General features: G+C 37.1%; 1 protein-coding gene across 2 annotated transcripts in view; it reads left to right on the top strand.

Moving 5' to 3' along the window:
• SUSD1 (sushi domain containing 1) overlaps positions 1–18,179 on the top strand; it is a 1,084,671-nt gene extending 1,066,492 nt beyond the window's left edge. For both annotated transcript variants that reach the window (XM_044061072.1, XM_044061071.1), the window contains 2 exons: positions 3,124–3,177; positions 17,305–18,179. In XM_044061072.1, coding sequence (XP_043917007.1) covers positions 3,124–3,158 — 35 coding nt within the window. In that variant the 3' untranslated portion in view covers positions 3,159–3,177; positions 17,305–18,179. The remainder of the gene's footprint in view (positions 1–3,123; positions 3,178–17,304) is intronic.
• Positions 18,180–18,807: the final 628 nt, after the last annotated feature.

Raw genomic sequence — 18,807 nt, 5'->3', positions numbered from 1 at the left:
GTGGAGTCATCAGCATATTGTATTAAGGAGGCCTGAGGAATAACAGTGTACAGGTCATTGATAAAGACAGAGAATAGAAGTGGTCCAAGTATAGAACCTTGGGGGACACCTAGTGAGATGGGGAGATGGGGAGATATGTTGTTCTCCCACATGACTGCTTGTTGCCTATTGCTTAAGTAGGATTCAAACCATTGTATAGAAAGAGTATCAAGGGACAGGTTTTTCAGTGTGTTAATGAGAAGTTTGTGGTTAACCATGTCGAAGGCTTTGGAGAGATCAATAAAGAGGGCTGAGGATAGAGTGTTGTTATTGCGGTTTTATTTATACAGTTGGAGAAGGATAAAAGGGCGGTAGTAGTACTGTGAAATGGCCTGAAACCGTGTTGGCAGCTAGCTAGCAAGTTGTTGTCTATAAGGTGTTTTAACAGTTGCATATGAATGCATTTCTCCATGATTTTGGCTAAAGGAGAGAGTATGGCAATAGGTCTGTAATTGGATAGATCCCTAGAGTTTCCACCCTTATGAAGGGCGATAATATGTGCAATCTTCCATGTGATAGGAATTGCACCTTCAGAGATTGTTCTGTTAATCAGAATGGAAACTGGGTAGGCTATAGCATCTGCTGCTTTCTGTAGATATTCAGCAGGAAGGAGATCGGCAGCAATGGTGGTAGGTTTGAGTTTTTGCAGAAGGGTACGGATAAGGGATGTAGAGATGGGTTTGAGATGAAATGGTGGAGGTAAGGTAGTATTATGGGATGTTAGAGGTGAGCTATTGGGAGATAGTTGGTTGGAAAGAGACTGAATGGTTTCAGTGAAGAAGGTGTTAAAGGTTATTGCTACTTCCTTTGGATTGTCCTGGTCTGCACCTACAGGTGGGGGGGTGACAGTACGACCTGGGTGTAAGAGAGTATTTATACCTGCCCAAAATTATAGTCTTTTAATTAAGCCACATAGTCTTTTTGACACTCAAACTTCTACTCGATCAAACAGGCACACAAAATACTCAAGTAAATATTCGCACGCATGTGTGTTGAAAGAACTGCAATTAAAATTCAGTGCTTTCTGTTCATTTTTGGAATGTCAGCATACCATTGTTAAGTTCTGACTAACAAAAGTACCAGTATGTGGTTAGGTTATAAAGCAGATGACACGTGGTGCTCTCATTACTCTGCTATCTACCGCACAAATTTTGCTTGTAATTAGATTCTTAGGTTTATTTACTTATTTGATTGCTAACTAGACACAGGTGTAGTAGGCACGTATGTTTATTTGTAGGGATAACCTGGGAGCAGTGTTCTGTTTATGCCACTTCATTAAAGAGTCACACATCGTTCAGGTAGAAGTGTAAGGTATCAAACTAAGTATTTTAAAATGAGGAATTCATCGTTTGGCTCATATGAGGAAGTTGGCCAACACTACTAAATATTTGTCATAGTGGGGACAGAATCACCAGTCAGTGACACTCTCCCTCTTTGAGGTAAGATCTGGGCTGAACACTAGGGCAGTATAAACCTGTGGTCAAACATGGATGTTTCAGCCTTTGTACCATAGAATCAGGAGTATGCATGACACTTGGTAAGCATTCCTCCTGCTGCAGGGGGAAGAACATTTTCTGAAGCTGCAATATGACAATCTGCCTGCTGTCAGATGATTATTTTGATGCTGGATAAATGACTAACCTGGAACATTATTAATGAGATGCATTCATGCCAAAAGCAGAAAGGTTCCAAATGGTGGTCTAGTAACACCAGTGAGATCAGCAAATATAAAAAAATACAACATAAGATAAAAGAAGCTGATACCTGACATTATGTAACGCTATTTGGCTACGCTTAGATACTTTACATCACAGTTCTGCTAATGCAAACATTCTGAAACATAAACAGTAATAATAACTGTCTTCTGATTCTTTGCTATCATGTCCCACTGAATACTGCTACAGGTGTCTGTGCTTATAGTTTCCACAGTTAACCATTATTTTATCCTTTCCAAATTTATCAGTAAAGAATACTTTTCTGCTTTGTTACTAGGCTGGTCAGTCATCTATTATCTAACATTCTTAAGTTACCTTTCTAACCCACTTGGTGGAGCTCCTCTCCCAGATTTCCTCATTAAGAGCTTTATTACTTGAATTAACTTCAGATTGTGACCACAGTAAAATAACCTAAAACCAGTTCTGACAAAACTGGGGGACTTTTATAGCATGCTTCCTCCTTCAAAATGTTTTTTTTTTTCATTAAAGCTAATGTTATTGTATGTACAGCTTATAACTAAAATAATAACTGGTACTTCAAACTGTAAAATCAGATTTTGTTTTATTCACGTTAAGAATACCGTCTGAAATATGAATTAGCAGACTCTCAAATTGTTATTGGCATCTGAAAACTTAATTCAGTGCAAGTCAAGTATATTATCTCATGGGCAGGAGCCAGCTCAGGTTACATAAATTTCAGGAAAGCAGTAATCAATTTAGGAAAATCACTTTCTTCCACATGAATGTACATAGTTCTAATCCAATAATGTGGCCAGCTGGAAAAGAATGCAGGATATGGTTGATTCCTAGAGCCAGGTCACATCCTGCATAGTATTAAGTTTCTCTGTAAAGCAGTTGGATCTAACCCTTGTGCCTGAGTTTGCATTGCACTGCTTCTGAACTAAGTATAAAACATTTCACATTTCTGTAGAATCAGCAATACAGTTTATTTTAGAAACACTTAGGTTGCCACAATGAGCTTCATTTTTTACAGGAGAAATGTACAATAAGAGCAATGTTTGATTTTTCATTTCACAGGTTTGTGTTTTGTTTTCAGACTGTATTCACAACATAAAATGCTTATTTTGTATATGATTTTTACAGCATATGTATTTCACTGTGTATATACTCATCTAACTGCACCTGTAAAACCTACTGTTTGATACTTTACCTGCCTTGTAATTATTTAAAAAAGGGCTTTTTTTCTGACTTGAACTTGTTTTGTAAACAAATCAGAGTTCTGCTGCAGTCAGGAAATGAAATGAAATAAAAATAAATAAATAAATAAATAAATATTCATATATATTGCTAATAGTGATATAAAATCTAGTGCTGCATTCTGACATAGCTCTCATTCTTGTTTTTCAAGGTACTCTGAGCAATGGTGATACAAGCGAGGCATAGTTCATGCAAGGCTCAATTAGTAAGTGTTGACAAAAAAGGTATTATCAGCTGTCATTCCTGCATTTTCTGATATCGTTTCTCACTGCAGTCTCCTGAAAATTACTCCTGAAAATTAATCTCAAGAGCAATAGAAAATGACAGTTTAAAAGTATTTTATATTATATATATATATATATATATATATATATATATATATATATATATATATATTTATATACCTGTTTTATTTTTCTTTTTTAGTTATTAACATGTTGTATTAGATGAAAGAAATTGAGAGAATAGGAGTTCATTCATGTGTGTGTGTGCATGTGTGTGCGCGCGTGCGCGTGTGTGCGTGTGTGCCGGATGTGAGTAGAGACAGTTTGCTGCATTGGACATATTAAGATAATATGCACACAGTCATGCTTGTATGAATCTGAGAAGGCAGCACACAAGGAAAGTATCCCATTACTACACAAAAAACACAATTCACAGTTTCATAGTCATAGAAAAGTTTACAAAAATTAACATTGTGTAAGAAAACTGTACCTTGGCTACAACCAGCATATTCCATATATTAACTAATTAGGGCTGCAAATATTATGATTTTTGGATGCCCCCTTTTTGTTCCTAAGAATTTGTAATTTGTTTCAGTTACCTACACAAAAGAAGAAGAATGGAGATGAAGAAACTGTATTATGACCAGTGTTGTATGATAACCAACATTTTCTCCCCATCTTTGCAAAACTGAAAGCATGCATCTAAGGACAGATATTTCCAAATACTGCTCTCCATTCCAGTCTGAGACCCTCCCCAACACACACCACAGGCTCGCCTTCAATCTTTGTTTCATTTGGCATCTTGGGAACTTCAACTCTGTCACATAATCCTGGTAGGACATTAGTGGGTTAGGGCACTAGAAAGTAATTCTTCTGCTGTCAGCACTGGAAAAAGTTGTTGGCCATTCTCATATCTCTCAACTACACAGAGGGTTACAGAATGTTCAGATCTTTCCCTCATATATCTGGTCTGTTCTTCATAAATGTGTGGTTTTCTAGGAAATCACTGAGAAATTATGTCACTTCATATCCTTCAGAAAACCATTGCTAACAAAAGTCTTGTTATTCTTACAACTTTTGAAGTTTATAAGAGCAATATTTAAAATCTATCCCTGTTTTTGGACCCCCCCCCCCCCATTATTTTAGGCTTTTTCCAGATTTCCTTTACTAAAAGGTTGAGAGGTATGCCCATTTTATCGCTTTTCCCTTCCAGCAGCATTAAATAATATTGTAAGACCATCTCTGAGATGTGCTTCTTTCTAATGCCGTTTATTTGGGAGCTGTCTGTCATAGACTGTCATTAAGCTACATGTCTATTCATTTATTTATTTGCCAAGGTATGCTTTGCCGCATTGTTTGTCATTTAGAACAGACCTGTCTAGTTAGCTACATTTTCACATCACATTTTTCTTTTATTGTTTTTCCTTGCTCAGTTTTATGTAGTTCAAATAAAATGCAGTTAACAATGACTTCACTGACTCCTTTTCAGGTCACGTTCTTTCTTGGTATTATAGACGTTTTAAATTACCCAGTTATAGCTTGCCAAGATTATCCACAAGTTTTACTAATTTTATTCTAGTGCTTAGTTAAGGGTTTGCTAGCAAGAGATCTGTAATTTCATAGGTTTATAGATTAGTACTAGGCTAACTGCCCTTAAGGGCCATTTTAATCCTAGCCAATTAGCCCATGTAAGAATCAAACCCCACACCTTGTGTCTGTAAGGTAAACACTTTAACCCTTATATCAACTTCCCAAAGTTAATTTGGAATTTGTGTAGAAGCCCTTACCTGTCACCACTCATTAACCAGTGATCGCTTTTTGTAACTCTTCTACGTGGAAGATTTTTTTTTTCATTTCTGAGTGTGTAGTTGTGTTTGTTGCATATTTTGAGCCATGCCTAGTGCATTTCTGTTCAGCACTGCTTCTATCCCTCTTCCCTTTCATACTTTAAATTTGCTTCATTTGCTCAGAAATATGATGGCTCTAATTCCAGACTTTCAGAATGTCATCTCTGTGACCTTGCACCCTATATTCCTGTTCATCCTCTCATCAGCTCCTTGGCAGAATTTTTTTAGCATCTTGTGTATTTGTTTGTATTGCCTATTTAATACATTGTGTTCGGAATTACTGTTTCACTGTTATAGACTTGAGCTTATTATCTAGTTTAGACTAGACTTTGTCTGGTCTAGGGCAATCAGTGATCTGACTTACCTCCCCCCCAAACTGCGCTTTATCTTTCAAGAATCATCTCCATACAGTACCATAATTTAGTTTCCAAGACATAGTAACAGCATTTAATCAAACTAGAACCCTCAGTTACATTTGTTATTACTGAAAGAATAGCACTTAAGGATAACTCTACATGAGTGTCATAAAAGCTGAACAAAACACACACGGCATGTATTTTAAATGTAAACGGCCATGTGCTTATTAGATCTAAGTCATCCAATTCGGTTATCATATTGTGTATCATAATCAAGTAACCAGACAATTAATACACCAGTTAATATGCCAAATGTGCACCAAGCAGAGTGCCAAGGCAGACTTCTGGTATGCCTCCTCAAAACTGGGTTGCACTCACAGAGTTGTAATTCGTCAAGTCAGTCAAACACCACTGATCCTTAGAGCCAGATACTGCAGCACTTAGGATATTCGTCAGACCATAATGTCAAGTGTCATTATGGCTTTATCCAGCTGCAGCTCAAATAATCTGAAAAACTTAGCACTGCTCTGCGAAGTGAAGTGTATTTAAAGTTTTAGCATTCCATTCTTGTAATCTGAGACAGTTATTAACCAAAGAGACATAAATATGACATTTTAGCCATCAATGACTGGGGAGCACTAAGCCTGAATATTTCTACATTGCCACTAGCAATATAACCCAGTTGCATCTGATTGTGTATAAAAAGCATTGGTGTCATATAAGATTACATTGTGAATTTAAACGGAAGTAGTGTACAGAATACTTTAACCTAGAAAGAGAAATGCCAAGTGAAATAAACGTAGAAAAATATTTCTGCTGGTCTAACAACAGATTATATCTTTTATTTCTTGTAAACATTTTAGTTTTCACTCCATTTGTAACTTGCTGCAGACCTGTAGAAACTAAAAGCAAATAAAATTCTTCAGAACAGCATTATGATACTATGGTGTATCCACTGAGGACACATGCAGAGACCGTAATTACTGTCCAAAGCACTCTGATCTCTGAATCACTGAATGACTGTGTTGAAATGCAGAAATGCTTTATACACAGAGGCTGTCATTTATTGGTGCCTCATGCATCACGGACACTGCCTTATGGTTCTTAAAAATGAAAATCTACTTTCATGAGATGAAACCTGGGAATTATACCAATAATTTTTAAAAGTAACATAAGTATGTGTATATATATATATATATATATATATATGTATATATATATATATATATATAAATATATATATCTGTCTATATATGTGTGTGTGTGTGTGTGTGTGTATATATATATATATATATATATATATATACATATATATATATATATATATATACACACACACACACACACACACACACACACACACACACACACACACACAGACATATATGGATTCACTTTGGAACATCGACGCTCATATTATCGAACCAGAAAATCTTAAGATCAAAATACAGTAACACCGGAATACCGAATGGTGGAGTTTCCACATGGTATGGAAATGCTTGGCCAACTAACACCGAAGTTCACACCGAGGTAACAAAAACCCACCTAGGTGGGGAGCTACATCCCCCACACCAACCCCCAACTAAATATACCAACTCTGGGATCGCACTATAGTGGAGGACAGGGCATGTTGGCCTCGGTGTGGGTTCCAGTTGGCCAAGTGTTTTCATACCATGTATAAACTCCACCATTCAGTATTCCAATGTTATAGTATTTTAGTCTCAAGATTTTCTGGTTCAATAATATGAGCATAGATATTCCAAAGTGAATCCATGCATATACACATATCTGTACACAGATATAGAGAAAATCCTCTGTTTCGTCATAGAAGTGAAAAGACATTAGCTCTTACTTGGGACTTGAACCCAACACCTCCAGCAATATGCTGGTGCCACTGAATCAACAAGAGCTGCAGGCAGAAGGGTATTGAGTTTTCCATTTCGGGCTTTATCCATTCAGCTAGGAAACCTCCAGCTTAGTAACAAAGGACAATATCCGGACAATCCAAACTCATTATTTAATGGTATTTCCTCAGAAAAGGGAAACTCAGTGTCTCTGGCCACAATACCAAAAGCCAAACATTAAGTGCTCTGTACAACCCATCACCAACCTAACACAATACTATATATTTTCAGTTCAGGGAAGACCAATACATTTGACTTAATTTAGAAGTACATTCTATAGTAATTCATGAACTGTTTGTGAACATCTTAACTGTTGCTGAACTTTAGGTATTTCAGGTATATTTTTGAATGCCTGAATTGTTTGTGAACATACTGTTGCTGAATGTTAGGTATTTGGGTATATGATATCTTTGAATGCCTGCCCCCCAGTATTTGTAACTGCACACCTTTGTGGAATGGGCTCCTCATGAATTGCTGTGATGTCATCAGCAGAAAGATGGATAGCATTTATATGAAGTACATTTGGTTTGTAACTTTTCAAACTGAGTTTTAGAATTTTAATACTTAATTCATAGTCTCTGCAGTATTTTCTGCAAGTTATTCAAGACGTTGTTTTCTCTTTTTCCCCATGACCAGTAAGCTGGTGTTGTAAACTGTCAGTTTAGCACGAAAGATTAAGGCTATGAGCTATTAATGAGTTTTGTCTCTGGTTTCACACTATTAGTTTTTATTTAAGTATCTTGTGACTCAAGTCACAACTAGATACTGTTGAAGCTCATTTCTGAATAAAAAGCAGCTGTGCCAAAACTGTTTACCTGCTTTACAAAAAATTCTAATTCCACAGCATGTTTTCCAAATGCATTTTGAAAAATGGAAGGTGCAGAATTGACTCTTAAGTGGCCATCAGTTATAAATAAATAAACCTGTCTGTGCATAGCAATAGTTAACTGCATGTTATTGTCATTACTCAGAAACACTTGCTGATATATAATAACTCAGCCTTTGAGAACACAGCCTCACCTTTCAGCATAGCCATCTTTCACCCTTGACGAAGTATGTATCTCAGTGCCTGCAGCATGACTCACAGTTAACTTGTACTGACCACAGATGTGAACAGGATTGTCCCTCTCAGGCACTAAAACTGCAGGAGGAGGAGGAAGGTCCTTATTATGCTTCATGAGACTGCTTCTATAAGTTTTCTAACTGGCCCCACTATTTTTCAGCTTTCTCTTTCATTGTAAACGTAGAGGATAAGTGGTAAAAGTTGGTAGAAGCCTTGGGTTCAGCATAGCAGCTTTAACACTCCTCATTGAGTCTAGCTTTTCTTGAAGTACTACAGTATGTATTTACTTAGCTTATTCTATGTACTCTGAGGGCGGCCTCAGTCGTGCAGCGGTTAGCGTTGTCGCCTCACAGCAAGAGTTTCTCCAGTTCGATCCTCAGCTGGGGTGCCTTCTGTGCAGAGTCTGCATGTCCTCCCTGTGGCCACGTGGGTTTCCTCCCACATCCCAAAGACATGCTGTAGGTAGATTGGACACTCTTAATTGGCCCTAGGTGTATGTGTGTGTGTGTGTGTGTGTGTGTGTGTGTGTGTGTGTGTGTGTGTGTGTGTGTGTGTGTGCGTGTGTGTGTGTGTGTGTGTGTGTGTGTGTGTGTGTGTGTGTGTGTGTGTGTGTGTGTGTGTGTGTGTGTGTGTGTGTGTGTGTGTGTGTGTGTGTGTGTGTGTGTGTGTGTGTGTGTGTGTGCCTTCTGTGGAAGGTTGGGTGCCGGGCTGGCAACTTGGCACAATAAAACTCCACTGCCAATCATGAGTAGACAGGTGATCTGCTGTGGTGACCCCTAACCGGGAAAAAGCCGAAAGAAGAAGAAGAATTCTATGTACTCTGAATTTTAGGTGTAATTTGTTTCCAGATCATGGCAGCTTTTGTAACCGTTTTCTCCAACATAGAGTTGGGCTTCTCATTTTACAACAGTTAATGGCAACTACTCCTTCTTCTCCCATAATACTCTGCAGATATTATTTGTGCCAGTACTGGCACGTTTTTTCCCACTGTGTGTTTTACTTAAAATGCTGTAGATTAAAATGGTTCCTCTGAAAACCAAGAACAAAACAGTTCCTCTGAAACAACATAAGATTACCCCATGTTTATCTCCAAGTAAGCCCTCTACAGTTGGATTTGTTTATATTATTTAATTAATTGTTGCTTTGATGTTTTATGGTTAATGTGCCTTATTTTGAATCTAATACAACTGCAGAGATTATTTTTTGTGGCAACAGGCAAACATTCAGAGCTCAGACTTACTAGTTAGCTAAAAATACCTACTGGTGCAAAATAAATATTAATTATGCATAGTAAACACAATCCTAAATGAAGTGTCTAAACATATCCCAAGATCAGAGTTCTGACTCTTCAAACAAAAAAGGGGAGGGGGAACTATATATGGTTGTGCATACAGGGCAAAGCAGTTGAAGCCCTGACTGGCCTAAGCTGAACATGTTGTAAGAATCAGCAATAGTTTAAAGGGTAGTTTTTATTTTGTCTGTTATCAAATCTGGCTTCCTAAATGGCAAAAAGACAGGGGAAGAGTTGGGTACTTTGCCAGTTTTATTCCATTGACTGATGTTTTCTAGGTTTTACCACATCAGAAGGGACACTCAAACAATGACAAGTTCTGTGGCAGGGATTCCCTTCGATGTCATTTGTATGTGACCAAAGAAATTCACACCTTTATTGCAGTAGTCATATTTATCTAGCTGATACCCCTTTTGAACTGTACTATTTGTATACAAAAACACAGGGGGCAGCTGGATTGTTAAATTAATAAGAAGTGTGTGTGTGTGTGTGTGTGTGTGTGTGTGTGTGTGTGTGTGTGTGTGTGTGTGTGTGTGTGTGTGTGTGTGCTGTGTGACTGTAGTCTTTGCTTTCATGCCACCATCAGGAAAATGGGAGACACAGAAATCATTATAAGGATGCACTTGAAAAAAAGACTGGAGTGATCTAATGCATGCTTGCTGGACTGCCTTGACATATCCTTTCTCTCCCTGCTGTCTAATAGCAGTAGTAATAGTACATCAGAATAAATGGACATGCTCATGAACTCCCTGCAATTGGAATCTACATGTTTGGTTTTCCTGATAGCTTTGTTAATAGATCTCTGTGCTAAGTCTTTCCTGTCCACATAAACCTTTGTATGTGGATGCTTTATGATTGTTATGACCACCTTGGACTCAACCCAAACTGTTCTTTCTAATGAATTCTCTTGGACTGTTTTTACCCTCTGTATATTCCTGTCTAACGTCCCTCTTCATTTAATACCCCTGCTATCAGAACCATTGTCCCACACACTACTTTAACTGGTCCTTCTGCCCAGTGCTCCAGTCAAGCTACCTGTGCATGCCTTTTTAGCTTTTTATAGGCTACTTCTATCTGTGTGATAACTATCCATTCTTGTCCTGGTTTTGCTTCAAGGTGATACCGTCATCATTTCTAACCATTCCTGGACTACTTGCTTTGTCCATGATTGCCCTTTCTGTTGCCATTTTGCTATCCCTGCTAACATTTTCTATCAATCCTGAAGCGTATCTGCCTCTGCCTTACTATCCTCAACCTTTCCATCTCTTGGCACCCCTTCTTACACAGTTACAGCTTAGGTGTCATCCTCTTTTTAGCCTTTTTCCTTGTGTGTGTTTCCTCTCCTGACTGTGCCACCCAGTCTCCTGCCTTCCCTCTGACCTCTTCTACTTTCATTCTACCTGAGCCTAGTTCTGTTTCTCTAACCTTATTTTTTTCCACTATAATATTCCTGTGCTTTTCCATCCTTCTGTATCCCATTATGCCTTTGTGTTGCCTGCCCTTACTTGCATTGTGTCTCCTTTTACTTCCACTATCCATATTTGTCATAATCGTATTGAATCCACTTATCCTTATTTTTTTTTACCCCTGCTAAAGATCTAAGCTCACAGATAACTATCTATAGTGATACTAATCTCAAGAACACTCTAAACTCCCCTGCTTGACAGACCCTTGACCCATACCGGTACCTGGAACCCACCATTAACCACTTTTCTCCCCCCCTTTCCATTCTTTTCTATTCCATTTTTTGACATACCTGTATATATATGCTCTTCTCTTTCCTTGATGAATAGTTTCTCTAATGTACCTCCATGTTCATTTGGCATTTTTGTAATTTGTGGACTAACTTCTTTGAATGCCAGGTGCCAAAGTTCCTACCTACTGTAAATATTTTGTAGTCTCGACTGCTTAGTTCCCCATTCTACACAGCTTCATGTTGGTTCTAGTCATTCTCTGTACCTTAAACTTCTGTTCAGAGATGTGCACAATTTTTTAATCTATCTCCTTAACCATGTCTTTCTGATCTTCTCTGAGCAACTGTCACTTTTATAAAATATTTCCTTTCTCATAAGTATCTCATTTATCCAGAGGATTTCTTATTTTCACATATTCTGGCATGTGCATAGATTTATTGCTTGCTAGACCTCCTCTATGAAAGTCACTTCAGCAAGGTTTTTGATACTCTGAAGGCTGGCTTGATGGTATTAAAAGAGATGTGGATTAAAGAGGGAGAGAGGAGTAAGTCCGCATTTATATGTCCATCATTTGTTGACTCTTTCAGTCTCAAGAATGTAGTCTCAGCTCTGAGTATAGAATTAACTATCCTGCTTTTAAGATCAAGCAAGACAAATGAGGTGCTTAAAGTCTTTGACATGTTCTTGACTAATTTACCAGCAGATCATCAGTTAAGGTTATACATCCAAGAAATTTCAAGACTTAAAATCATGCACCTGCCACACAGCAGGCCATATCACATAATGACCTCTCAGCCTCTAGCTTTACTCACTGTCTCTCTCTCTCTCTCTCTTTCTCTCTCCCTCTCTTTCAACTACTAGCACCTCAGCTTTACCCCCCCCTTGCACTGACATTTCCTCTATGATGTAACCCTAAATTACGATCAGCTAAAACTGTTAAATGTGCATTTATCTCAATACTGTTGTTATATCTGTTAATTGCTACTGTACAGTTTGTGTTATGTATTGTTTCTTTCTGTTCTGTTTTTGACATGTACATCTTACTGCCTCTGTTACGTTTTTTTTTTCTTTTTTGTGAATTATTTCATCTGGGCAGTACCTGCAAATGGACAGTTGTGATCAATGTACTACCCTGGGAAACAAATGTAAACTAAAATAAAGAAAATAGGCTTGCTTTCTGCTCGTTTTTTTGCATTGCTAAAACAGAGGAAATAGAATATTTAAAAAGATGGAAATAAAGCCTGTATACTAGTCACTTCATGACTAACTCAGAAGAATGCATGCTCAACTTTCTGCTCATAATGAATTACACACTACTGAGCTAATGTCCTATTTTTAATATCCCTTCCAGCTATATCCTCTTGGCTCACCTAACAGAAAATTTGACTCTATTGGCAATTCTTATCTGATGTCTGCATTTGCTGCAGTTATTTTTTTAGGTATCTGGTAAGGAGCAACAGCAGAACAAAGATGAGGGCTAAATTCTTTGTTGTTCTAGTAACCCATGAGTTCCATAGGGCTTGCCATGGGCCAGTTTAATATCTTCCTCCGGTCTTTACAAGTATTGCTGCAAGGCTAGTGCCTGTTGGCGGAGGAGAATTTATAGCTTAAATATTTACAGATAGCAGTGATGGATTAAGTATGTTTTGGGCACTGGGTAGTTTTGAAGTTTTAGGACCATGAAGAAATGTATGTGTACTTTTGGATTCACCTTCCTGATCTGATTTTTTAAATATATATTTATCAACCAGATTGCTTTAAATTGTATTTATTGTTTCATAAAGCAAAATGTGCTTGATTATGTTTTAAACATTAGAATGAACATTTTCCAGCAAAAAGTGAAAATACATTTACTAATCAATAAGAACAAAACTACACGTTTTGGAGCATTTTAACCATAAAAGGCCACTGGAGCTGATATCATTATAATCCACTGATGTATGTCCTCATTGATTACACCTGTTTATTGACTGTAGAATTCACATGTCTGATTGTGATAAAAACTGGACACAGTAAAGCATTCAAACTTGTTTTATACAAAGGCATAGTAATCCTGCAAAGCAAGATTAATGACTGCTTAACTTAGTCATGATGGCAGAGTCAGTAATTTTTATTAACAGGCAGTCCCTTTAGTCAGGAATTGTAACTATGTTGTTGACTATGTGCATCTTCAGATGTCTGATTCTGGTAGAAATAAAAAGAAACAAATACATATCTAAATAATAATGATAATAACAATAATAATAACGTATAGAGCAGATACTGGACTGGGATAAAATCATATTGTCCCATAAATATAATTAATGCTTGTTTCACAGAAACTCACAATAGCTTATTTTTTATTTTGCATTAATTTACAGAGCTACATTGAAGCATTCCAACTCACTTCATGCAAATGCACAATAATCCTGGAAAACAAGATTAAAGCCTGTTTAAAATAAGCAGATTACAAGAGGACATTACTTTCATTAACAGAGAGATCCATCTACCCCTTCCTAGTATATATCTGATCATGATAAAAATAATGACCACAGTATGTATTTTAGGTATGTTTCACACAAACACAAAGTAGCCATATGAAGGCATACAAGTGTTCACTACATGCCTAGCTGAGAAGGGCCCTTGTCACCTTGAAGGTACACCTTGCTAACTAGAAGGGCAGCCTCCAATTCTCCCTTGATCTATCTTGTCTTGCTCTTCTTCAGGCCAGATGGGACATTTGAATGTGTATTATTGGCCAGGCTTGCATCGATCTGAAGAATGATTTTCTTGTTATTTACCCATGAACCTATGAACTTAACTTCACAGAAATGCACCATAGTCCTGCAAAGCCAGATTAATGACTGTTTAATATAAGGAGGCGGCAAGAGGGTATGGCACTTTCATCCATAGAAAGCCCCAACCTCATCCATGAGTTTTACCCACTTTGTTGGCCATGTGAGATGCCCGATTGTTATATAAATAGTCACAGCAACTATATTTCAGGTTTATTTCACACAAATAATAGCCACATTAAAGTATTTCATGCATTTCACACAAATTATATTAGTCTTGCAAAGTCAATATAATGCCTAAATGACAGCAGTCAGTCACTTTCATTGACAAAAAGCTCCCATAACTTGCAATTATTGCTACTTTGTGGTCTGTGAATGTCTCAGATGTCCAGCTGTAACAAAATAAAACAAAAAAGAAAATGAAATAATGGCCACATAATTTGTTTCAACTCCATTTTGCACAAGCACACAGCTGCCAGTCTACCCCATAATAAAGTATTCATCCTGAAAATGCATTTACTACCCATATTTGATACCAGGATTAAAAAAAAGCTTCATGTTAATGCCAATGCTGCTCCTTTACACTGCAACCATCCTTTTATTTTTCAATACTTATGAGATTTTTTGCTCCTTGCTCTCCCAAAATTTGTGGGATGTTAGTGAACAGACAGGCCACAAACTGATTGGTCAAGTGCACCAATCTCCTGCATAAAACTGCTGCTTTGCATATAGGTGCAGTGGATTACCTCTTACTTACTTTCTTTCTTTCTTTCTAAATAAAGAAATGCAGTGTTTATTTTCTTTAAAAAAATAAGTAAAATAAAGAACTAACCAATGGCACAACTCTTCGAATTAGTTACAGCTGACATGTCCTACTCCTGCACTGACCATGGCCCCTTCCTGGAGGTATGAGCCCTAGCCAGTTGTAGAAGTCACCCTTGTTATGAATCTGACAATAACTGTTAATTATGGTATAAATAACATGCTCAGGACACCTAAAAAGATTCACATGCTATGAGATAACATTATTAGACCAAAGTATAGAATGCAGCATTTAATTAAAGCCATAGATTATAAAAGCGTAAAAGGTCTTTGTGACTTACATTAAGGTACAGCAACCTTATGATTTCACATGTAATTTAAGATGCAAAGCTCCTTCTACCACATGAGGGTGGGGTATGAATGTTTTAACTGGAAATTGGCAGTTTTTAAAATAACATAGAGCTACAAATGTTTGTATCTGGTCATTTTCTTGTATTCATATATGCGGAGTGGATACATGTATGTGTTTGCATGAAAATATGTAATATGCGAAGAGTGAATACATGTATGTGTTTGCATGAATATATGTAATGTGTGTGTGTGTGTGTGTGTGTGTGTGTGTGTGTGTGTGTGTGTGTGTGTGTGTGTGTGTGTGTGTGTTTGTGTGTGTGTGTGTGTGCTCGCTCTTGTACATAAGGGCTACCTTCAACTCAATGAAGTGGCAACTTTCATGACTAAAAAAAAAAGCTGGCAAGGCTAATCAAAATGTACTGGCTTTTTTTTCAGTGTGAGATTGCAGTATAGTGTGAATTGGGGAATTTGTCCTTCCCCCACTGAAGTACAATCTTGGAGATGGTTCCTTGTATATAACTTATACCAAGTACATGAGACATCCATTTGCAAAATACAACAGAAGATATTAAGCAGGAAGGGTTTGTAGGCACAGCAGCCCATATGGGGGTGGGGGGTGAAGGGCACTTGCCTTCCGACGAACAATAGATTTTCTGTTTTTTTAGATCCTTTCATGATATGAACTACAGTTTATTTGAATCTTTTGATTTGAACTTTTTTACATCAGATGCCTGTCAATACTTATTATATATATATATATATATATATATATATATATATATATATATATATATATATATACATACACACTCATACATGCAAAACATATATGGCCCATCAAAATACAGGAACAAAAATATATATCAATTTATAATAATATAACAATTAAAAATAAAAAAAATTGCTGCATGTATATTTTGAGTTCACATTACTACAACTTTAGATAAAGCAATTTACTTTCTATTATAGTCTCATGCAGTTGCTTCAAATTCCATCTACAGTAGTTGTGTGTGTGTGTGTGTGTGTGTGTGTGTGTGTGTGTGTGTGTGTGTGTGTGTGTGTGTGTGTGTGTGTGTGTGTGTGGTGGAGGATTTTGTTTAACCATCTAGGAAAATAGCAGTAACGCCTTTATGTTCATCATAATGTGTATGACCTTAAATTGATAGAAATTACTGGACATTGCTATTACTGTTTAGTGAAGATGCAATGTTGACATGAAATATCAGGCAAGGTTTAGAAACAGAAAGGCTTTAAGAAACATAATACTAAGAAGTGTAAATACTGGGTCTATATCACATTGTCAAACTCTTAAAAGTTCAAACGTCATATGGTTATCACCATATAATCGAACTTCTAAAAGTTCGAACATTTCAACGGAGAGCTCCATACAGTGCGGAATGGGAAGATTTCCCTTTTCTGCACTGTAGTGCAATCTCTTGTTGGTATATTTAAAGAGCGGGGATTGTGGGGTGTGCAGGGGGGGCTTGCCCCGCTGCTTAAACCCTTTAGATAGGTATTTTTTTTGGTTTATTATTTTTATTACATTTTCAAGCTTTTAAAAGTTCGATCATATGGTGTCAACCATATGACATTCGAACTTTTAGATTATCCAAAATAATTAACTGGAAAAGGAAAATTGTTCAGGCTGTGTATATAATTAATAAACACTACATGGTACATTTCTTTGAAATGGTTAATGTTATGTCTTCTTTAATGGGTGTATTACTGCTCAAATGACTTCCTCTTTGACAGTACAAAAGGAATATAAATGTTGTGCCATTATGTCTGCTGATATTATGTAAGTAAAACAGTTCCAGTCAGTTAAGTTCTTGAAAGTAAATCAGGAGTCATTCTTAAGTAGGAAACATGAAGAACTGTGTGAGCGGAGTTACTTGTCATCACTAGACAGTATAGATGAAGTGCTACGTTAAAGTCATGGAACAAAGCACTTAATTCACTGCCAGTTGTTGCTTTTCTTGGATGGTGATATAGAGATGATGATTTAAAAGCCTGGCAAATCTGACTGCCTTTCTTCCCTATTTCTCTTTTGTATCTTTTTGCTTTAGGTGTTTGGTAACCTCACTGGCTTTGGTTTACCCACTATGACGTACATGTCTATTTGAAGATAATAACCTCTGAATAGATCATGTCCTATGAAGTTATGAGGATGAAAAAAATACAGATGGCATGTCTACCAAGAATGTAACTTGTTACACTGTGAAAAGGAGGGACCTTCTGTGGGATGCCATTCGTTAAGACTTTACCTCTTATAAGAAGAATGTGACTGATTTTCCTATCAAAAACTCTCTTCAAGTTTTCATATTTATTGGCAGGAACAAGATAATGTTGTACAAATTTTCCAGTGTAGAGTTTTATATAACACAGTACTGATATTTGCTGTAACACAGAAGTTTCAGACAATGATAACTCATTGCTGTTGGGTGCAAAGGAGTTCATGTAGGTAAATGTTATTCCTTCCAGGATTATAGTCCTCTGTTTTTTCTCAGTAGTAAATGTGTATATCTAATATATTTATTGCCTATATTATGAAATGTAATATTAGCTATTTTATGATTAGGAGATTGTTAGATGTACAGTTGATTTATATATGGTATGTAGGTTGCAAACATACTTGGCAGGTGTTTTCTTTATCAGTCAGCATAATTCTTGATCAAGGTGACCATTTAAAATAAGAAGCCAGGTCAAAGCTGGTGTAGGGAAACAAAAGAGAGTTCTACAATCTGAAAATTCAACAAAATGGAAGTGCTAACTATGGCAAGATATTAAAAAATCTGCCTTTATGCGGTTATTAGCAGTTTACACACCTGATAGTTCGACATATTTATTAATAGAAAGATGTCTTAAACTGGCAAAGAATCAGAACAAATCATTGACCCTATTAATGCTACATGTTGGATAATTAAATGGTTACGGTTTGCAATTAGTATTTGTTTTAATTTGTTCTACTTGCACTGTATATACAGCATGGTGGCCACCATACACGTTTTATGCAAGTTGTTGTAGGAACACTTTTTATGTAATTCTTTCTTATGTGTATTAACTACTGAGACTTTTGATTGAAAAGTACTGTTTAGAACTGTGAATTTATATTTTTCTTTGAAATATCCCTACTGTTTTATAACATGCCCTGTTTATTTCATTACATTAATTCTTGATGCAGTTGTTAAAGTTTTGATATGTCTTAGCAGTGTAGGCCACAGTGGTGCAGCAGTTAGTGTTGCCGCCTCACAGCAAGAGGTTCTCCAGTTCAATCCTCAGCTGGGGTGCCTTCTGTGCAGAGTCTGCATGTCCTTCCTGTGGATTTCCTCCAGGTGCTCTGGTTTCCTCCCACATCTCAAAAACATGCTGTAGGTGGATTGGATACTCTACTTTGGCCCTAGGCATGAGCGTGTGTGTGTGCCTTCTGTGGAAGGCTGGCTGCTGGGCTGGCAACTCAACACCATAAAACTCCACTGCCAATTATGAGTGGACAGGCGATCTGCTGTGGTGACCCCTAACCGGGAAAAGCTGAAAGAAGAAGAAGCAGTGTCTGCTCATTCTGCTAGCAG

Source organism: Protopterus annectens, chromosome 2.part0 (genome assembly GCF_019279795.1).
Source record: "Protopterus annectens isolate FY-2018-M chromosome 2.part0, PAN1.0, whole genome shotgun sequence".
Classification (NCBI taxonomy): domain Eukaryota; kingdom Metazoa; phylum Chordata; order Ceratodontiformes; family Protopteridae; genus Protopterus; species Protopterus annectens.
Note: the sequence above shows the minus strand (reverse complement) of the source record. Positions and strands in the feature narration are given on the sequence as shown.